A 9,948-nucleotide genomic window follows, 5' to 3' on the forward strand; every position below is an offset into this window, starting at 1 on the left:
GTATCACCGTTTCTTGTTTTTATATTGTTTTGTATTGATTATTGGAAATCACGTTCAGTCTTTTTTTATATGTAAAATAAAATAAGATTTTTTTATCGCAAATGTGTGTATTGTCTTACCGGTACCGAGATAGTCCTCTATTTCTCAGTGAAGACCGGACCGGATTCTTGATTTTTTTTTATAGGTATCAAGAATCCGGTCACTACAAACTTCAGAGTAACAGGAAGTGTTTTCTCCTTTGTACAATTGTTAGCAGATTGCAATCAATGGAATGTGACAACTTATATTGTGTCTTTCTATCAATGAGTATCATGTGAAATATAATTACATGCTTTAGGTAAACGGCCAACTTCCTCTTATCTATACAAAAAGCAGAATTTGTGTTGGGGGGCGGTGGAGGAGTACACAGTGTCGTTTTCATGGTGATGGCTGTGGGCAAACACATGAAGAGGTATATATTAGGGCACAAAGCTTTGGGGGTGTCACAAGTCTCCTCCAGCTCACAATGGCAGCACAAGCAAGCATCCTCCTCCTGGCCGCTCTCTGCATTGGGACAGGTAAGGGGGCCACTGATGTCCTATAATAATTCTCATTAGCATACTAAAATCGTGTATGTCAAGTCAAAAACTTTTTTAGCGAGAGTTACATTTTTATTTTATTTTATTTATTCATTTTATGTATTTATTTTTGTAATTTAGGCAGTTTTTTTTTACAATTTAGTGTTCTTTGGTGTTTTTCTTTCTTTTTTTTTTCCATTTGATCATTGTTTGTATACTGTCACTTGTTATTTTATTTTATTTTTCGCTGTCTGTTTTAGCTTTTATTTTTATGTGAAAAAACATTAATATATTGAGGCTAATGAGGGGGCCAGTATTTTTAGAACAAGAACAGATACAGTGTAGAAGGAAGGATCTTCTGCCATTTAAACCAACTGAACCCTTAAAAACCACCAAAGACCAAAAAAAAAAAAAAAAAAACCAAAGACGAAAAAAAAAAAATCCATATAAACCAAATAATATAGCATAAAAAATATAGCTGTGTATAGCTATATATATGTTGTGTTGTAAATGAGTGTTTATACAAAAAAAACCCAACAAAAATATTGTTAAATAGTATAATTAATAAAATATTGTTAATATAAATATATGAAAAATAGCATATTAAATAAATGATATAGCATATAAAATTGCTACACAAGTCACTTTGAAATTTGATAAAATGAAAAGCTGCCTTTCCATTCTAGTCTGAAGTTGTTGTTAGCTATCACTAGAATGTAGCTATGTTGTGTTGTAAATAAGTGTGTAAACAAAAAAAAAAAACAATACAAATATTGTTAAATAGTATAATTAATAAAATATTGTTAATATAAATATATGAGAAAAATAGCATAGATATTAGAGCTTTCTTTTGGTGGTATTTGATCACTATGTGATCACTATAAACAGAAAAAGACCAACATTTTTTTTTTTTTTTTTAAAAACAATAATTTTTTTATTTTCTGCTATAAAACATTCCCAATAAAAAAAATGCAAAAAATGCAAAAAATCAAATGTCTTCATCAATTTAGGCCAATATGTATTCTGCTACTTATTTTTGGTAAAAAAAAAAAATCCCTATAAGCGAATATTGATTGGTTCGTGCAAAAGTTATAGCGTCTACAAACAATGGGACAGATTTATGGAACTTTTATTTATTTATTTTTTTACTAATAATGGCGGCAACCAGCGACTTATAGGAGGACTATATTGCGGCGGACAGCCATACACTAACTGACACTTTTTGGGGACCAGTGACACCAATACAGTGATCAGTAGACATGTGCAATTTGTTTCGTTCCAAATTCGTTTTGACAAAATTCAACAAGTTCGTTAATTCAGAAATATTCGAATTGATGAAAACTCGTTTAACAATTTTTTTCCGAAAATGAAAATTCGAAAACTCGGGAAATTCGAAATTTCGGAAATTCAAAAATCCGAAATTCGAAAATTTGTAAATTAATAATACACTGTTAAATAAAAAATATATGAACAAATAGCATATTTAAAAAAATGATATAGCGTATAAAATCGCTACACAAGTCATTTTGAAATTTGATAATATTAAAAGCCACCTTTCCATTCTAATCTGAAATTGTTGAAATTTTATAAAAATGTTCAAAAAATTTAATGCGATATTGTAAATTATTACCATATTATGGTAGTTAAATTATTATTATTTTTTTTTGGGGGGGGGGGGTAGGGTCTTCTGCAAGTCATTTAAACCTATTGAAGCCTTAAAAACCACCAAGGTTTTCTCTTATCAATAGACTTGCAGGTAAAAACATTGAACTTCCCCACCTCAATTGCTTACTTTCAAAATGTCCCAAATATCCAAAAATTATTTGTAAAAAATATTCGAAAATCCTAATGTTTGAAAATAAGAATGAAAATCTGAAAAATAAAAAGAATGAAAATATGAAAATAAGAGTGAAAATCCGAAAATTCAAACACCTGAAAATTCGAAAATCCGAAATAACTAACTAATAATAACTATTACTAACTATTAAATTATAGGTATTGGAATTTCCTTTCAAATTTGGCTATTAGTGAGCGTAACGAACACGAATTTACCAGAAGTTATGAATTATCCAAAATAATGAATGCCGCATCTAAACAAATGGAACTTAATGAATTAATAATAATAATCGGAACAAATTTATAATAATAAACAATACAAACTTTTTATTATTATTATTATTATTATTATTTATTTACGTTCCATTTGTTAGATGCGGCATTCATTATTTTGATCATTCGTATCTTCGGATAAATTCATATTCGATACATTCACTAACAGCCAAATTTGAAAAGAAATTCTATTACCTATAATTTATTAGTTAGTTATTATTTCAGATTTTCGAATTTTCGGATTTCCAAAATTCTGAATTTTCTAAATTATTTGAAATAACAAATTTCGATCATAACAAACTACCTTGAAAAACTAAAAAAACAAAAACAAAAAAAAACAAATAAAACTAAAACAAAAAATGTTTCCGCAATGCACACATCTAGTTAAATGTGCTCCTAGCGCTTCCTTCCAGAGTTTCCAGTGGATAGAATCATACCATCCCAACAGGACCTGCTCTGATACTGGTCCTCTGTGCTGTATCTGCATCTCTCACAACCTCCTTCCAAATTCCTCTTCCATGGCGGCTGGTATCTGTACCTCTCCTCCTCTCCTGCTATCCGGGCCTTGGATCCAGGTGGAGGTTTGGATGTCCCAGACTGCAGGAAGCATCCCACAGCTTGCCACCAATGTAACGAAACGTCCCACACTCCGCTTGAGTGCTTTCGTCATATACCGCTTCCTCCCAGTCTAAATATAAATATCAGATATTCCAACCGCTGATAACAACAAACAAGACAATACTCGTTTGGTTGCTCACTATGAATTCTTTATTAGAACAGGAATACAGTCTATATACAGTTGAAGAGGAGATTTCCCCCCTCCTGCTCATATTATGCTAACAATACACCTGTAACCAGAAACATAAATTAACGTGAGCTAATTAACTAATCCCTTAAAGCAGCCAATGTGACTCCGTGCCCACGTGGCCATTGTTGTGATTAATCAGGATTTCACTACAGTTCAGACTTGTTGTCACCGAGCTTCACACAGTAGATTATATATTATCATAAGTATAAACACAGGACACCTTCATACAATAGCAGGGTTAATTAGCACAAATAACAATGGGTGAAAGACTCTTAGAAGCCACACAAGTAGACAACAGGAGACCCAGGGCTTTCCAGATCTCATTAATCAGCATTCCCTTCACATACATCTGCTATATGAGTCCCACACTGGCAGAAACCATCGTGGCCTCCTTAATAATGTCCTTTTGCATTACATACAGAATATCTTCCTAAATTCTTGTAGCTCCTTCAAATGCCAGGGCCCATAGTCGGTAGGCAAGAGGCTAGCATTCAGTCCCCTCCAAAAGCCTCTGACCCGGGTGAATCTATCACACTTCCTATCTACAGTGCCTTGAAAAAACGTACAAGTATTTTATTTGGGATAGACCAACACAAAGTGGCACATAATTGTGAAGCGGAAGGAAAATGATAAATGATACAAATATATATGTGGAAAGTGTGGGGGGATTTGTATGTCGTCCCCCATTGGGATTTTATGTGATAGACCAACACAAAGTGGAACATAATTGATAAGTGGAAGGAAAATTATAAATGGTTTTCCAAATTTTTTACAAACAAATATGTGAAAAGTGTGGGGGATACGTTTGTATGGCGCCCCCCTGAGTCAATACTTTGTAGAACTGCCTTTGTCTGCAATTACAGCTGCAAGTCTTTTGGGGGATGTTTCTACCAGCTTTGCACATCTAGAGAGGGACATTTTTGCTCATTTTTCTTTGCAAAATATCTCAAGCTCTGTCAGATTGGATGGAGAGCGTCTGTGAACAGCAATTTTCAAGTCTTGACACAGATTCTCAATGTGATTTAGGTCTGGACTTTGACTGGGCCATTCTAACACATGAATATGCTTTGATCTAAACCATTCCATTGTAGCTCTGGCTGGATGTTTCGGGTCGTTGTCCTGCTGGAAGGTGAACCTCCACCCCAGTCTCAAGTCTTTTGCAGACTCTAACAGATTTTCTTCTAAGATTGTCCTGTATTTATCTCCATCCATCTTCCCATAAACTCTGACCAGCTTCCCTGTCCCTGCTGAAGAAAATGATGCTGCCACCACCATGTTTCACAGTGGGGATGGTGTGTTCAGGGTGATGTGCAGTGTTAGTTTTCCGCCACACATAGCGTTTTGCTTTTAGGTCAAAAAGTTCAATTTTGGTCTCATCTGACCAGAGCACCTTCTTCTACATGTTTGGTGGGTCCCCCACATGGTTTCTCACAAACTGCAAAAGGAACTTCTTATGACTTTCTTTCACCAATGGCTTTCTTCTTGCCACTCTTCCATAAAGGCCAGATTTGTGGAGTGCAAGACTAATAGTTGTCCTGTGGACAGATTCTCCCACCTGATGTGTGGATATCTGCAGCTCCTCCAGAGTTACCATGGGCCTCTTGGCTGCTTCTCTGATGAATGCTCTCCTTGTCAGTTTAGGTGGACGGCCATGTCTTGGTAGGTTTGCAGTTGTGCATTTTCCGATGATGGATTGAACAGAGCTCCGTGAGATGTTCAAAGCTTGGGATATTTTTTATAACCTAACCCTGCTTTAAGCTTCTCCACAAATTTATCCCTGACCTGTCTGGTGTATTCCTTGGCCTTCATGATGCTGTTTGTTCACTAAGGTTCTCTAACAAACCTCTGAGGGCTTCACAGAACAGCTGCATTTGTAATGAGATTAAATTACACACAGGTGGACTCTATTTACTAATTAGGTGACTTCTGAAGGCAATTGGTTCCACTAGATTTTAGTTAGGGGTATCAGAGTAAATGGGGCTAAATACAAATGTACCCCCACACTTTTTAGATATTTGTAAAAAAAAAAAAATTATAATTTTTATTTCCACTTCACAATTATTTGCCACTTTGTGTTGGTTTATCGCATAAAATCCCAATAAAATACATTTATGTTTTTGGTTGTAACATGACAAAATGTGGAAAATTTCAAGGGGTGTGAATACTTTTTCAAGGCACTGTATGTGGTTTTCAATCGGTAAAGTCAATTTGTTGCAAAATTGAATGGTGAAAGCAAACTAAATTATGAAATATAAATATTTGCACAAATGTTTGTTAGAAAAGGAGGAGGAGTCATGGGGGAGGGGTGAGACTCAAAAGAAGAAAGCTTGATCGGGTCGGGGAAGACTTTTTTTAATTCTATGTGTCTTGTACATGCCATAGTACATGGATTTCCCACTTCTTTAGATTGTCATGAAGGAGCCTTCAGATGTTCTTCTATGTTGCCTTCTCCAAAATGGCAACTTTTTTTTTTGTGTTGGAGATTTTCCCTCACTTCCTGTCTGAGGAATGTGATGTCATGTTGCGATATTAAATTAACGAATCAAAGACAAGGAAATATAGTAATTGTAAAGTTGTAGCTGTTATTTTGGTGCAAATGACGGTGTACTTCTCACTTTTATTAAAAGGTGGAGTAATGCTTTAATTTGTTCTCTTTCAGCCTATTCCCTGCAATGTTACACGTGTGTCTCTGCGACCAGCAACAGCAACTGCATGACACCGACTACCTGCTCATCCACACAAGGCTACTGCGAGACCAGTGTAGGAACCGCTACACTCCGTAAGTCACTTTATATACAACATGAGGTCAAAGAGCACAAATTAGCCATAATGAAGTGTGAAGAACAAGACCAAGTTGCAGCAGATCAGCAATCGATAGTGTATATAGAGGAATGATAGTGGGTGTATACAGAGGAATGATAATGGGTGTATATAGAGGAATGATAGTGGGTGTATATAGAGGAATGATAGTGGGTAGTGGGTGTATATAGAGGAATGATAGCGGGTGTATATAGAGGAATGATAGCGGGTGTATACAGAGGAATGATAGTGGGTGTATATAGAGGAATGATAGTGGTTGTATATAGAGGAATGATAATGGGTGTATATAGAGGAATGATAGTGGGTGTATATAGAGGAATGATAGTGGGTGTATATAGAGGAATGATAGGGGGTGTATACAGAGGAATGATAGCGGGTGTATATAGAGGAATGATAGCGGGTGTATATAGAGGAATGATAGCGTAATTATTATTATTATACAAGATTTATATAGCGCCAACAGTTTACGCAGCGCTTTACAATGTATAAGGGGGACAACACAATTACAGTACAGTTCAATACAGAAGGTACAGGAGGGCCCTGCTCCTGAAGGCGAGCATGGGAGGAGGTAAAAAGGGAGCTAGAGAGCAGGAGGTCCTGGGAGGAGTGGAGGGGGCGATTTGGGCGATATCTGCAGATGAGATTGGTGATGTAGATGGGGGCGATGTTGTGAATGGCCTTGTAAGTTATGGTTAGCATTTTGAATTTTACACGGCAGGGTAGGGGAAGCCAGTGAAGGGATTGGCAGAGAGGAGCAGCAGTCATGGATCGATTAGTGAGGTGTGTTAGTTTAGCAGCAGCATTCATAATAGACTGAAGGGGGGATAGCCTGCTTAAGGGTAGGCCATTAAGGAGAGAGTTGCAGTAGGCGGGAAATAATCAAGGAGTGAATAAGTTGCTTTGTGGTGTCATTAGTCAGGAAGGGTGGAATTCTGGAGATGTTGCGGAGGTTAAGGCGGCAGGATTTAGCCAGTGATTGGATATGGGGTGAAGGAGAGGAGAGGTCAAGGATTACATCCAGGACCCTGGCATGTGTGAAGGGACCAATGGTTGTGTTGTTGATATTAATGGTGAAGTCACAGGAGGGGGACCGTGAAGGAGGAAATATAACAAGCTCAGTTTTAGAAAGATTAAGTTTGAAGAAGTGGTGTGACATCCATACCGATATGTCATTCAGCAAGTTTGAGATCAGTGAGCAGATAGAGGGGGTGAGTTGAGGAGTGGAGAGATAGATCTGGGTGTTATCGGCATAGAGGTGGTATTGGAAGCCATGGGAGGTTATCAACTGGCCCAGGGAAGAGGTATAGAGTGAGAAAAGGAGAGGCCCAAGGACGGAGCCTTGGGGTACCCCACAAGAAAGAGGAAGGGGAGCGGAGGAGATGGAGTTGTAAGTGACACTGAAAGTGCGCTCAGATAGGTAGGAGGAGAACCAGGATAATGCAGAATCACAGAGGCCAAGGGAGTGTAATTTGCTGAGGAGCAGCAGGTGGTCAACTGTGTCAAAGGCAGCAGAGAGGTCTAAAAGTATGAGTATGGAGTAGTGGCCATTGGTTTTGGCAGTTATTAGGTCATTGGTGAGTTTTAGTAGGGCAGTTTCAGTAGAATGTTGTGGGCGGAAGGCAGACTGTAGGGGGTCGAAAAGGTTGTTGTCCGTAAGGTAGCGGCTCATTTGGTCATGAACAAGGCGTTCAATGAGCTTGGAGGCAAACGGGAGCCAGGACATGGGTCTTAGGTTATTCAAACAGGTGGGGTCTAGTGAGGGTTTTTTGAGTATGAGGGTAACCAGTGAATGTTTGAGCGGGGAAGGAAAGGTGCCGGAGGAGAGGGAGAGGTTGAAGATGTGTGTTAGGGAGTTGAGGATAGAGTGGGAGTTTATCAACTTCGTAATGATAGTGTAATGATAGCGGGTGTATACAGAGGAATGATAGTGGGTGTATACAGAGGAATGATAGTGGGTGTATACAGAGGAATGATAGCGGGTGTATACAGAGGAATAATAGTGGGGGTATATAGAGGAATGATAGTGGGTGTATACAGAGGAAAGATAGTGGGTGTATACAGAGGAATTATAGCGTAATGATAGTGGGTGTATACAGAGGAATGATAGCGGGTGTTTACAGAGGAATGATAGTGGGTGTATACAGAGGAATGATAGTGGGTGTATATAGAGGAATGATAGCGGGTGTATACAGAGGAATGAGAGCGGGTGTATACAGAGGAATGATAGTGGGTGTATACAGAGGAATGATAGTGGGGGTATATAGAGAATGATAGTGGGTGTATACAGAGGAATGATAGTGGGTGTATACAGAGGAATGATAGTGGGGGTATATAGAGAATGATAGTGGGGGTATCCAATCCAAAAAGAAGAGGAGACTTTCTCATACAAGCACTGTACATGGTACAGCAGGATATCAGGAATATGAAGTGCTGGGGTAACAAACATTTTAAAGTGGATGTAAACCCTCCATACACCCAGTGAAGTGAACAGCCTCAGATGATACACAGAGATGAAACAAATCTCCCTACATAAGTTTTATTTGTATATCTGCTGTCTTCTGCTTTCTACACTCTTTAGAAAGTGCAGATCGTGTTAGAAATCTTGTTTCCTCTACCAGCAGTAGGAGGGGAGTCTGAGCACACACTGTGTGAGAGCTGATTGGAGGAAAAGCACCCCCCCCCCCCTCCATATAGACAGAAGAATGAATAAACATGCAGAGCTGCAGTCTGAATAGACAAGCTCTCTGCTAATCTCCCTCTAAGCTCCCTCCCGACACAAATTTTCAGCTGCTTTTATCTCCTGTGCTGGAGAACTTGTCAGAAGGTATCATGCTGATAACAGAGGAACGGAGCAACAGAAAAACACGGCACTTAGAGCTTTACAGAGAGATAAGTAAACACTACAGATATATGTGCTTAAGCCAAATTTCATGAATGGAGTTACATCCACTTTAAGCTCTGATTTACACAGTAATTCCATCCCAGATCCAGATTTCATTCAGGAAGGATATTATGCTGAAAATTAAAGACTGTTATATTTGTTCTCTCTCTAGTTGGAGTTACTGCAACCTCAATAACCAAATCCTGCGCAGCCAGCTGCACAGCAAGCAGTGGCAGTGTCTTAGGGGTGGGGTCGGGCTCCACATCCTGCTGCACCACCGACCTGTGCAACACCAGCGGAGCCAACAGCATCAAGTCCAGCTATTCCATCATTGTCCTGGTGGTGGGAACCCTTGTGATGGTCATCGGCAGCTCCCTTCTCTGATATAAGAAGTGGGATAACACATTGTCCAATCTGCATCAATAAACAAGATGTAATGTGAAAGCTTTGAATTGTTTGTCCGTTTTTTTGTGTATAGAAGCCTTTCTCAATCTTTTCAACACAGAGGAACCCTTAAAATATCTTTCCGACTTCAGGGAACCCCCCCGCTAAAAATTCCTATATCTACAACTCATGATACAGTAAAAGTATTCATACCCCTTGAAATTGTCCACATTTTGTCATGTTACAAACAAAAGCGTAAATGTATTTTATTGGGATTTCATGTGATAGACCAACACAAAGTGGCACATAATGGTGAAGTGGAAGGAAAATGATAAATGGTTTTCAACATTTTTTTTTTACAAATAAATATGTGAAAAGTGTGGCGTACA

The 9,948-nt window shown here is 38.3% G+C and overlaps 1 protein-coding gene across 1 annotated transcript; it reads left to right on the plus strand.

Annotated features, from left to right (window-relative positions):
- Positions 1–490: 490 nt before the first annotated feature.
- On the plus strand, positions 491–9,619 carry LOC141145768 (lymphocyte antigen 6E-like). The gene is made up of 3 exons (XM_073632645.1): positions 491–557; positions 6,134–6,253; positions 9,348–9,619. Exons 1-3 carry the CDS (start codon positions 506–508, stop codon positions 9,557–9,559), a joined length of 384 nt encoding a protein of 127 aa, XP_073488746.1. The 5' UTR covers positions 491–505; the 3' UTR covers positions 9,560–9,619.
- The last annotated feature ends 329 nt before the right edge of the window (positions 9,620–9,948 follow it).

The sequence above is a fragment of the Aquarana catesbeiana genome, linkage group LG05 (genome assembly GCF_042186555.1).
Source record: "Aquarana catesbeiana isolate 2022-GZ linkage group LG05, ASM4218655v1, whole genome shotgun sequence".
NCBI classification, from domain to species: Eukaryota; Metazoa; Chordata; class Amphibia; order Anura; family Ranidae; genus Aquarana; species Aquarana catesbeiana.